Here is a 13,146-nt window from a genome sequence, read left to right as displayed (position 1 = left end):
TACATCATTTCTTTTTAAAATAAGAATAAGCAAAACAATGATCTAAAGCTGATGATGTATTGTTAATAACAGTGTGCCAATAAACATCGTCAAACATTCGGCTTCTGTAACTGTCAGTTTCCTTCTAAAGGTGTTTTTCTTTCTCCTGAAAGAAGGAGGAACCCCACTCCCCAAACGTCTGTTTACATGGGATTAACAGTTCTGCAGTTCAATATGTTTAAAAGTCTTATTTTACTAAGACTTTTTTACTTTAAATAACTAGCTAACTATCTTTTGTTTTTTTATTTGTTGAGTTCAGGTTTTTATTATCTTAAATCTTCTGTCTACTTCAATCCTACCGTACCTAGTCTAGCTCCTAGCCTAGTGTTGTTTACTTTACAGGAAAAAAATGTGCCAGTGTAAATGTGGTTTTCCACATAAGTGCTCCATTGTGCTTATATTAACATTGTTGTTTACACTGTTGATTATTTTTAGAGTTTGTTTACAAAAACAGGCAAATGCTTTTTGTGTCTGTTTACCAGAGAGGAATTACGCCTATAGCCTATAGTCCTTTTATTGGGTAATCTCTATTCATAATGCTATTTAGTACAAGACTAGACTTACTGTTTAGGAAACTGCCCCTTCACATACAGCTTTAAAACAGTGTCTTCCGGGACTGGATGCCACCAGGCCAATAGGGGACAGCTGAATTTTTTTTTGTATCAACAGCATGTTAAAAAATAAATTATTTTTAGTGGGATCTTTAAAATAGTAAAATAAGTATTTAATACATATTTTTATACTGTAGTTTTGTATTGTTTTTAAGTCACAATAACAGTTAGGACATTTATTAAGTGGTAAAAAAAAAATGGTAAATCTGTTTTCAGCCAAATTTCGATATATGCCTAATTAATTAATTTCATTGTATATCAGCTGACCAGGCTCCAAATGACAAGCAAGGTGGCAGACGGCCGGCTGGAGGAGTTGCAGATCTACAGACTACTTCAATATGTTCAGGAAAGCAACAAGGGCCAGATAGAGAGACTGGTCAATATGGGTGTTGATGACCTCATCAATCTCACAGAGCCACTTGAGGGCAAGGGTGTCCTGTACTTGGCCTCCGTGGCCAACGACACTGATATGGTGGAGTTCCTCATAGGTCAGGGTGCCCGCCCTGATGTCCAGGACAAGCGAGGGCGAACACCAGTGATGTTGGCAGCAGAGCTCGGCCATGATGGTGTGGTTTCTCTTCTGGCCAAGAAGAATGCAGATATGAAGTTGGTAGATGTTGAAGGGAAAGGTAGAGTGACTCTATCTATTTTTGTTTCAAGTATGATGTGTATATCTATCTGTCTGTCTGTTTGAAGTCAGCAGCATTTCCATGGGGTTGGAGTATGATGCTTCTTTACTTGCACATGTTTCTGTATTGTGGATATTTAATTTTTTTTATAATTCTGCAAATTTAGAAATGTGTAGTTATGTGTAGTTTTCAAGCTAATTATACCTTATTTGGGATACATTACACTACAGTTACCAAAATACAACATTCAAAATGGAATGCTATAAATATAGTATGTATCGTATTAGTATAGTTGATATAAGAGTTAGAGTTTGTGGTGTATTCCAGCTCCAACCAATTTCACCTCAACACCACCCATTTCAAAAAAGTGTACACCTAGCAATTTATATATCATAACAGTTAGAAACATCCTGGTGGAAAGACTCATTTACTTCCCAAAAAATATATATTTAAAAGGAGATACCTAATTTCTTGATTTTATTGTTCTGTTAATGTGTTTAGTAACTGTTATTCTGAACATAAAAGTATCGATACTGTTAATGTTTGACTGCAATAGCACTGCAGGAAGTACTGTAATCAGTTGAATCATTGATGCTTCAAATACAGCAGCTCCACAGGGTTATACAGGGGTTGGACAATGAAACTGAAACACCTGGTTTCAGACCACAATAATTCATTGTTTCGACGGACAGTTCTGGTGGAAACAGGAGAGTTGAGGTGCACATTGAATTCTGCCGTGATTTGGGCAGCCGGGGTTTTATGTTTTTTGGATACAATCCGGGTTAGCACCAGAACATCCCTTTCAGACAGCTTCCTCTTGCGTCCACAGTTAATCCTGTTGGATGTGGTTCGTCCTTCTTGGTGGTATGCTCACATTACCCTGGATACCGTGGCTCTTGATACATCACAAAGACTTGCTGTCTTGGTCACAGATGCGCCAGCAAGACGTGCACCAACAATTTGTCCTCTGGTATGTCACTTATAATGTTGTGTGCATTGCAATATTTTGCACAACACTGTGCTCTTACCCTGCTGATTGAAGCTTCACACTCTGCTTTTACTGGTGCAATGTGCAATTAATGAAGATTGGCCACCAGGCTGCTCCAATTTAGCCATGAAACCTCCCACACTAAAATGACAGGTGTTTCAGTTTCATTGTCCAACCCCTGTACTTAATGCACCTTCAAACTCCACTGCTTGATGTCAAGCACTACCATAAGTGGAAAAGTAGTAAAGTAGATAGACTGTCAAAGGTAAAACCCCTGACATTTGACTTATTGAAATACATACTCTGTTCCACTGCTTAGATATTAATGAGGATTCAAGCACTCTTCATGAGACAGTAATTCTGTAGAGTAAGGAGCATTCCAAAATTTCTAATAGATCATCTGTCACATAATTTAAAGATTGCCATGCCATCTGCAGGGATCAGACCTGACAGCGTACAGCATCCTCCCTTTGTGCAGGAAGATGGGCTCTGTCTAATTACAGATCAGGGCAGGGCCCAGCAGAGCCTGTCTGTAATCCGATCTGAATTTGGCTGCTCTCCCAGGTGTACTCTTCTACTGCGTCTTTCCCACCAAGAGACACATGCGCTGCCTGCAGGCGGCGCTGAACAGCATGGCGGACGTAAACAATGTGTCTCAGGCGGGTGTGCCACTCCTCATGCAGGCCTGCGAGAATGCTCTGGAGTGTGAGGGCATGTGCCTCAGCCTACTGGAGAGGGGGGCTGACCCCAACGCCACCAATCAGGTAAAGAAGCCCTGGAGTGTGCGCTGTGCAGACCCAGTATGAGTAAGCAAATGGGAGAAGAAAGGGGGGGGTCTATGGGTTTTATCTCTATGGGTATGTAGGTCTTCTTGTTTTCATACAGAAAAAGCTTCAACTTTCAGAAAGGATAGAAAAAGGAACAGAGTTTTTAGAATGAGTTTAATAACATTGATCATATTAAATGTGTCATGTGAAGAAATACACAGTCTAGTCAGAATATGATAAAAAGAATAAGATTTCTGCTTTAATTTATATGTATTTACATCTGGATCTAATGTACAGTTCAGAAGATAGCAACATTTGTCTGGATCCACTCCACTTTTCCACAATCCACTTTTTTTGTGACCAAAATAATTTATTTCACTGTAATTAAGAGGCCATGCCCAAGTCCTGAAAAACACCAAACTTTAAACTTGGCACAGTGAAGTTAGACAAGTGCCATATACGTTTTCTTTCCCATTTCCCTTTTTTTTTTGTTGAAAAGCTATGTTTCTGAACCAAGTACTTAAAAGTAAAAGTACTAGGTTTACTAGTATCACCAACATCAACATTCCATTCAATGGAAATGTCAATATATATTGGTCTATACAATTTTAGTATTTTCATATTTATATTCAGATTCAAAAGTTTCTACAGTGTTTTGTTTGTGATTTGTTGAGATACAGTATAGATACAAAACATGTGATACTAAATTGCCAATACAGTCCATCACTGAATGGGGTCATGCCCAGTTTGAGATATTTTGTTGTGACAGCAAGTCACCTTACCAGATCATTTTTAAAAAATCTGACACACCGCATCAGACGTTGTGTTCTCAACAGTGCTGACAACATGTAACTGTCAAATTCCTGCCTGCAGAAAAATGTTGAGGGAAAGAGAGTAAGCAGAAATTGTACTTTGATAGCAGCAGGTGTGTGAAGATGGACTGTTGCTGTACTTTCTTATCAGGTGACAGGTTGCACTGCTCTGATGGAAGCGGTGAAGGCAGGAGCAGTAGGGCTGGTGAGAGCTATACTCAAACGAGGGGCGAACGTTAACGCATCAGACACAAAGAACTTCCAGGCAGTTCACTTTGCAGCTGAATTGGGCTACTTTGAAGTAAGTAAAAAACACTTTATTTTGTAGCGGTAATTATAAAAAACAAATATAGACAAACTCTTTTTGTGCAATTAGGCTTGAATTTTTTATATTTGTGTGAAAAAAATGATTACTTTTCAGGTAGAGAGACAGTAGGTACTTTGTAACATGCCTTATAGTCTGTTCTATTGTTTGTATATTTTTTAGCAACATATGCTAATGTTGGGTGTACTATCCCTCGGTACTTCTCTCCAGATCATCCGGGTGCTGTCTGCGTACGCAGCAGACATGGGAGGAATAACAGCAGAAGGGAACACGGCACTGCACTATGCTGCCCATGGTGGCTTTGCAAACTGCTGCAGATTTTTGGCTCAGAGAGGTGACCTGCTTTAATGATTTACAGCAAGTGATCATAAAAAAAATAAATAAATAAATAAATATATATATTTTTTGGTTAAAATTTATTATGAATATCTATGAATATCTATATAATCTATAACAGCAACAGTTCCTGCAAAATAACTTCTATTTTAGTCAATTTAAATTTCTCACAGACTAAGAAGTGAAACGAATTCATAGCTGATGTTCACGAAATATTAATAATAATAATATCAGGATAATCTACATGTATGTTAGTGCTGATTTCATTAGTTTCATTAGTTTTTGTTGTTGTTTCAGGTGCCATATATTTGTATAGCTTTAGCCTTTGGTTAGTTGTAGAAAATACACTTAATCGTTAATTACTTAATTGCTTAACCACTTACATATACACCTTTAACGCCACAACATAAGTTGTGTTTGAAACTATGCTCTGTTGCACTACATTGTGCTATTTTCTAGTGTTTGGGTGAGAAAAAAATAGTGCAGATTTTTTTTGTGCAATAGATATGTAGTGTAAAAACACGTAGACTATCAGGGATAGAATTGTTTTTTAAGATTTTAGAGCAGCTCTGAGAAAGACATTATTCAGATTATTTATGCAACACACTCTGCTGTATATGTTCGAGATCGTTCTCTAATACGGCTCTATATAATTAGATTTTTGCATGTAGGAGATAGTGAACAGCTTCGTACATGGATATAGATTTTTAATCTTGCCAAGAGTACTGGGAAATATGCAAATGAATCAGAGACTAAATTACATGAGATTTACCTTCTGAAGCAGAGCAAAATGAATAAACTGCGCTGAATTTTAAATTGAAATGACACTCATCTCTTTTACTTTAAATTAAAACCAGCTTATGTGCTAGATGATATTGACGATATAATGAGATGTACTTACTATTTGGTTGTATCCCTGCTAATAATGTGTTATTAACATACAGTGGTTCTCCACGGTTATTTGGCTGTAAAACAAAAGTATTACCAAACTGGAGTGTTAATCAGTAGTAATATTAGCTAGCCATGATGGTAAACATAGGGTAAGGTTTTGTGGTGCTCACATGTAGTAGTTCATAACTGACATCAATACATCACAATAATATTGTTCATTATGATATCAATATAAGCATACAATAATTGACGATACTTTACTATTCATTATTCTTAAAGCTTACTCTGTGGCTCTATGACAGTTTCAGCAATCACATTTTGCCTCTTTAAATTCCAAATTAACATAGCTAACTTGTTTTATCCCTCTAATTTTAGGATGCAACCCCAAACTAAAAAACTTAGAGGGTCTCTTGCCTCGTCAAATTGCTAAGGACTTGGGTCACAAGGCTTCATTGAAAGAGCTGAAAAGGGCGGAGCGATTGCATGGGAAGTTTTCAAAAGGCTCAGGTGGCACTAACGAACCATGGGCACTGACTCTCCATGACTGGTCTCATGAGCATGAAGCTGATCTCCGGAAAGCCTTCGATTCTGCTTCAGATGGAATTGTAGGCATAGAGGTGGTCTCCAGGCAGACGTTTGTCTCTGTTCTCAGAGGGCTCAAAGCACCAGTAGAGGATGAACATATCCAGAGAATCCTGATTGCTCACGACAGGCGAAGAGAAGGCCTGATTAACATCATTGACTTTCTCAAAGGTTTCAGATACCTGCCAAAGAGTTTTGTCATGGCCTCCTACGAACCAAGGAAGAAAAAAAGGGCTGCTAAGGGAGGAAAGACCAAGAAAATCAAGCTGAACCTTCCCCTACCGATTTGCGCTGTCCCTCCAGAGCTTCTCTACCGTCGCGATGATGGGGGACCACCGCATTTCATGATTGAGAACTATCACCTAATTACAGACCCTAACCGCTTTGACCGGGACCATCCACCAGGGCACCCTGTAGAGGATGACTCAGCATGGTATGTAGATGATCCAGGGAAAGTCTACGTAAACATTAGTTACTGTGTTAAGACAGGGGATATTGCCTCCCTGAAACTAGCCTTTAGTCAGAAAGTCCCTGGTGATGTGAAAGACCAGTACTACAAGACTCCGCTCATGACTGCATGCGGAAGTGGGAACTACGAAGTGGCCAAGTTTCTACTCGACCGCGGGTAAAGTTAACCATTACCATTCTTACAGTTAATATGCAACACTGAAGTTAAATTTTAAATCAAACCACAATATTCACTAATGTTGTTTTTTGGGGGATATAAACATGAAAAATATGTATCTCCAAAACAGCAATTTTACAGGAGAGAGATAAAACCTTCTTAACTTTAAATTGAGGTCAATGGAAAAAAGTTATTATGTATTTGCTTTTAAATTTGACACTGTTTTTTTAACAATGAAAGAATTTTTATTCTATTCATCAAAACATTTTTACATGGTATAAGGGAAAGTTTGTGTTTCCAAATTATGTAGTTAACTAAAAACATCATTGGATAGCAACGATATGTTTCTCATATGATAATTTTATTTTTACCTCTAGATACACAATGGTATGGAAATGACCTTTAATATAGGCAATTATATATCCTCCATGTACATATTTGCAAATACTAACTTTAATACATAAATTATTTATTATTAAAAAGAAAGCTAAAAAAACATCTGCCTGAATTTGACATACAGAGACATGTATCATTTATTTCTGTAGGGCAACAAATGCAGTAAAATTAATTAAATGCACATATTTTAGCATGATGGTCAATGTCACCTAAGATCTGAATATTCTAGAGAACCAAAAAAATCATTAAATGTTCATACAGTCTAATACCAGTATGATTCTGATATTATTATTTAAATCTTTACACTATGTAACTATTAAATACTGTATTTTTCACACAATAAGGCGCACTTAAAATCCTTTAATTTTCCCAGAAATCATCAGTGCTTATTATAATCCGGTGTGCCTTATACATGAATTTTACCAGTAGCAGTAAAACCACTCAGCTGAAGTACAGTTTAATAAAAGGCTAGCACTGCTGGAGCACCATTAGCAATAGGTGCTAGCTTTTTCACCATTCATAGGTGAGCCCTGCTGGAGCAGCATTAGCATTAGCCGCTAACTGCGCTAAACGGTAGCTTATTTGCTGGTCAGAGGTGAGTATTATCGGTAGTCTGCGTGTTTACCGCATTAAAACAAGCTACGTGGGACTGTAACACTCAGGGTCCCTCAGTGTAGCGCAGTGGCTGGCATTAGTGGAAATCTGGAAATCTAAGCTTACTGTAAATAAACAAAAGCACTTTACTCACCCAAACAAACAGTTAACTTAGTTTAGTTTTCACTACCCAGAGGCGAGACCTGCTGAATTAGAAGGAAAACGTGGCGACACCCCTGTTCCTTATTGGTGTCACATAATGCACCTTATAATCCAGGGCACCTTATAGTGTGAAAAATTTGGTATAAAGTTTCTCATATATTGTTCTATTATGTAAAGACCAGTTAACTGAAATTAAAGTGATTGACAGGGCTGATGTAAATGCACGTGATCAGTTCAGCTGGACCCCACTACATCACGCTTGTCACGCCGGACAACTTGATATCATTGAACTGCTGGTGGAAGCCGGAGCTGCTGTGGACGCACCAGCTCTCAGTGGGGCCACACCTTTAATGAGGGCTATTGAGAGCTGTAGGCCCTGCTGTGTGGATTACCTCCTCAAGGCTGGAGCCACTGTCACTGTGGAGAACAAGACAGGTAGAAAAACCCTTTACCATAGACAGTCTGCATTACAGCCTCACATACACTGTTTTTAATGTCACACAGTTCTAATGTAAAAGTTCTAATGTAAAAGTTTTATTTAACCTGAAGTCAGCATCACATGAGCACCACATCCCTATCACAGTATTGACCTTAAATAACCGTATCACCACATCCTCCTTCTACTGCCTTTACTGCAGTGACGCAGCAAGAAACCCCCTCTGCTTTATAATCTCCCTACACGAGCAAACTCAGTGCAGACAAAAACCATATATCACTGTTTCACTATCGAATCACTGCTACCTCATCCCAGTGAGGGGAAGCCACTCGGAGCTCCTGGAACTGTGATGTATTAAATCATTGAGATTGATCAACTTTAAGCTCAGCTGCTGTTGAAGTCAGGAACTTTTAATCTTTTAATTGCAGAGCAAAATTGCTTGGATATTGCCCGTGCTTACGCAGACCAGAGGATCGTGGAGTTGATCCAGGCTAAAATGAATAGCCTGTACAAAGCAAGGGACAAGAAGGACAAGGCTGCCAAACCACAGACCAGACCCAGACCACTAACCTCCATGTCCTCAAAGGAGAAGGTATAAAACAGCACAAATTTCAATCTCAGTATAATAGCTGAGTCATTTTCATTGTTTTACTCATAGAAGCTTTCGGTTATAAAATAAAATAGAAAATGCAATCCTAATCTAAAAATTCTAATCCAAAAATAAATATTGTAAATAAAGATAAATAAATAAAAAAAGTAAAGTAACATTTGCTGCACATTTTTTACTTTTAGATCTAATTTTGGTTAACAGAACATTTTAAGTTGAGCCACTTTTACTAAACATTTGTAAATGTGTTGCAGCTAAAACTATTTAGACAGTCTTTTGACAAACAGGCAGTAAATTTACAGAGAACCATTTTTTAAAGAGTATAAATAAACATCAAAAGTGAAAGAGCAGGCTAACTGTCTGCTTATCATAAGTTTAAATTCTAGCAACAGCTCAGGGTTCCATCATGAGAGCCTCCCAGTCTGGGAAGAGAGTTAGGGTGAGAAAATGAACAGTAAACAAATTGAGAGACGGAATAAAGACTGGACATGTTACAAAATACAGTGTATAAGCAATTTATGAAACTCAAGTGCTAATGTTGTTGAGACAAGGCTAAATATGTATGTACTGTTGCACAAACTATATAATAATAAAAAATATATGACTAAACTAACTCAAGAAATGTACTGTAATTAGTTTCTTTTTCATTTTAAGTTTACCTGACACAATAAGTAAGGTAAAGTAAAATTGTAAAGTATACTTTTATAATAAAGGCAAAATTTCCTGCTTAGTCATGTTATGATGCTGTTGCTTTGTAGCATTCATCTGTGGTTTCTTAAAGTAATTAAGATTAGAAGACTGGAGCCTGATTAGGCCTAATGTTAATAAAATGTTGGCCAGTGATTACTTATTATGAATTTTATATAAATTATTTAATATAAAAAAGTTGATGATTAATTTGTCGTTTATTTGTAGAGTTTGTAATATAAGCATAGTAATAATATAAAAATAGTGTTTTTCATTTGCATATTTAAATGACATTATTTTCACAGTTTATGTAGTTCAGATACTTCCCTACAGTGTCTGGCTGCATAATTGCTACAATGTAAACATATAATAAAACCTTATAATTGTGCAGAATATTTCACAATCAGCTCAAACAACAGGTCTAAATCTGACATGGGGGTTAGCAGATCAACAGGATCTGTTCCTTGACATGAACTCTATAAACACAGCACTCATTTACTGTAGATGTACTCTAGGTGGTTTGTTACTTGATACACAAGTTGTAATTGATCTGTCTCAGTGTAGCCACAGCCATACTACCATCCAACTATTCACTCTGACAGTGGAAAGAACAGAAGTAGGCTAAGTGTAAGCAAATGAGAACGAAAGTGTCAGATTACCACACACGCACACAGACACACACTCACACACACACACACACACACTACAAGGCAGCAGTGGTGCCTGTCTCATCATTGTCACTGTGCCTGGGGGAGCCCGTATAGAGCCCCTCATTAAATCCCACGCTGCGTCTATAGACGTTTCAGTGCAGCCTGACGCCATCTTGACTCCACGTCTTCCCAGTATCTTGATTCAGCATCTTCACAGCAGGGGGCGAGCTCAACAGCTAAGACGACAGTGAAGGCGGACAGCGTGATCCTCCACAGCACTCAGATTACCAGTGGAACCCTTAACAAAGTGGACATCAGCTTTCAGCCTAGAACGGTGGGTTGGTTAGCTATCAGATCACTGACACTGACTGTCTTTTTACAGCACAAAAAAAGTTTCCCACATTGAATTTGTTTTGAATTTATGCATTATTTAAAAAAAAAAACTTTTAGGGTGGTTTCAAACACCAATGTAGCAGGTGTGAAAGAGGCAACAAACCACAAAAAACCACTGTTCTGTCTGACCAAAAAAAGATGGTCTCAGTCCGGATCTACTGGACACATTTCTGCATAGTTCGAACTATGTATCCTGAAATGTATGGACACAAACGTTTAGACTGGAAATTCAAGTATTGACTGTAACAGTAGGCTAACCCCTATTTATAAACAGAAATAAAAGAAATCTAAAGACAATCTTTTACTCATTCTGCTTCTGAGTGCAAATGTATGCCGAGGGTAGTCTGATTCTGACAGAGAGCTAGAATTGATCACAACACCTGGCTAAACAACTTGCAAACCTCATAACTAACATTTTACAAACAGTTAATATGAAGAGACGAAGCCCATGTAGCTGAAGACGACAGGAGGTAGTAAAATATGTAGTCCGCTTACTGAAGTGGAGTGTGAAGCTAAAACCAACTAACCAAACCAAAGAAATGCAGTGTAACAAAGACATACAGACTTTGTACAGACTCCTAGTCAAATTTTACAGTGGATTTTAGTAGAATATATATAGAACGTAACAGGACATTTGTGTCCTTTTGAGGAGTTTTGTTTGCAGTGTATAAATTCTGCAAACTTTATTTGGGCCGGCCCAAAGATAACTTTGTGCATTTAAATCAGGTTGTAATGACAGGCACGTCATGATATAAAAATGGCAAAAATGTAACTATAATTACAGAAAATATCTCTCAATAGATAAAAAAAAAAACCTCTGCCACAATGAATGAAAAATAAGAACTTTGAATAAACTTCAAATAATCTAACTTTTTTGCACAGGATAATTAGGAGAATAAAACATACATGAAATGTCAATTACATCATTTTATCTTTGCTGCCTTGTATTCCCTTCTACACTTTATTTTGGTTTTAGCCGTTAATAGTTTCCTGTACAAATGCAGGTTGAGCTAACACTTGATTATCTTCATTGATGATTGGTTTATTGGAACAGTCACGCTATGGAAACTTACTATTTCCGTGATCAACATCACTAACGCCAATTTTATGTTTACATTAACGTATTAAAAATTATTCTGGTCATTCTGTTAACTAAATAGCTTATATTGCCCAAATTTTAGAATCCCTAACAAAGCCAACAAATCAGTGAACTAAACTTAGGGCCACAGCATTGCAGAGTTATCATTCTGCCCTGTTCTGCTCATCAGCTAATTGCGATTGCAAAAGCCCTGGATTATGTAACAGAAGAAGGAAAACACTCATCTCTGTTGGGGGCTTTAGCAGAATTCACTCTTTGAATCATAGGAGTTAAGAACATAAGGGTACTCCTGGTTGCAGCGCTTTGCGTTATTCTTGCCTAATACAGTAGTTCTGTTGCCTGATTCTCTGTGCTGTTGATTATTTACAACATTTCTTCATTTATTGAGTTCAGGATGGGAGTTGCTGAATGTTTTAGACTTAGATTTTCTGACTGTGTTGCAGGTGTGGGGTAAACAGCTGACCACTAGACAGCTGATGGAAAAGAAAGAGGAAAGGAGACAGCGCTTTACGTCTGAAGTGGACTTTGAAGACTTCAGGATGCCTTTTAATAAAAACCTTCGTAAGAAGACAGTGGATCTGACTGAGACCTTTGAGTAGAGCCAAGAGAGCATCATCACTCATCATGTCCTACATTCACTCATAAATATAAGCTTATGTCCAATGTTTGTGATACTGAATCAATAATTAAACAAGCCATAAAAGCTCAATCTATAATGTGCATATCCTGTTGTGCTGAAATTAAGTTTGTGAAAGAATTTTCAAGTGATTATGAATGTCCCTGTCATAAATTGTTTTTTAAATATTTACCTCTTCAATAGCCATTATACCTCCAAATGTTACAGGAAAATTGGTACATAGCCATATTCTTGTTTTGGTGCTTGTTTATGTCATACCAGCTATAAAGATTTCTAGAAAAGGTTTGGTAAAAGTCATATAAACATATTTTATTTAATTTTATAACATAGTATATGATAACTACTGCAAATTATACTGACCATAAATGCTGAAAGTGCCATATAATATACAGACCTCTAAAAAAACGTACAAGTTATAAGTTAGTCAGCTTCAGAATTCTGGGCACAACTGTGTTTTTTTTGTACCATATTTGTATATACCATCTATTACAGTCAGTTTTCCTACTGTATTTTTGGACTGTTTTTAAATGTTTTTCTCTACCAAAGTTGTCTCTACTGAAACTTTATTATTAAAATAAAGTGAATATATTGACCTTTACACAAACTTCAATGTGTATGATTTATAAACATATATAAATGGAGTGTTTCCTCATAAAGTGCATAAAGTTGCTTAATTTCTTAGGTGATAAACAAAGTAATTTCTCAAAAAAAATAAAACATAAGACTTTATTGCTAATTCTATAGACATTTCAGTGTTATATTTGTGTTATATTACAAACGTAATTATCAAAATTGCAATTTAAACTTTAAACTACCTACCCAATGCTGTATAGGTTTTTCTTTTGCCACCAAACAGCTCTGATTTTCTGAAGGTCTCCTG

The 13,146-nt window shown here is 37.0% G+C and overlaps 1 protein-coding gene across 5 annotated transcripts in view; it reads left to right on the top strand.

The window, feature by feature from the left end:
* Positions 1-12,632, top strand: part of ankef1a (ankyrin repeat and EF-hand domain containing 1a) — a 257,727-nt gene extending 245,095 nt beyond the window's left edge. Inside the window, exons 2-10 of one of the 5 annotated variants that reach the window (XM_022686035.2) lie at positions 913-1,279; positions 2,832-3,031; positions 3,998-4,147; positions 4,382-4,505; positions 5,774-6,605; positions 7,966-8,192; positions 8,622-8,785; positions 10,358-10,471; positions 12,073-12,632. In XM_022686035.2, coding sequence (XP_022541756.2) covers positions 928-1,279; positions 2,832-3,031; positions 3,998-4,147; positions 4,382-4,505; positions 5,774-6,605; positions 7,966-8,192; positions 8,622-8,785; positions 10,358-10,471; positions 12,073-12,228 — 2,319 coding nt within the window. In that variant the 5' untranslated portion in view covers positions 913-927 and the 3' untranslated portion in view covers positions 12,229-12,632. Of the gene's footprint in view, positions 1-912; positions 1,280-2,420; positions 3,032-3,997; positions 4,148-4,381; positions 4,506-5,773; positions 6,606-7,965; positions 8,193-8,621; positions 8,786-10,284; positions 10,472-12,072 lie in introns of those variants that run through there. The other 4 variants (XM_022686034.2, XM_022686033.2, XM_049481122.1 and 1 more) reach the window with 4 other exon arrangements.
* The last annotated feature ends 514 nt before the right edge of the window (positions 12,633-13,146 follow it).

This window comes from Astyanax mexicanus, chromosome 1, assembly GCF_023375975.1.
Source record: "Astyanax mexicanus isolate ESR-SI-001 chromosome 1, AstMex3_surface, whole genome shotgun sequence".
NCBI lineage: Eukaryota > Metazoa > Chordata > Actinopteri > Characiformes > Acestrorhamphidae > Astyanax > Astyanax mexicanus.
Note: the sequence above shows the minus strand (reverse complement) of the source record. Positions and strands in the feature narration are given on the sequence as shown.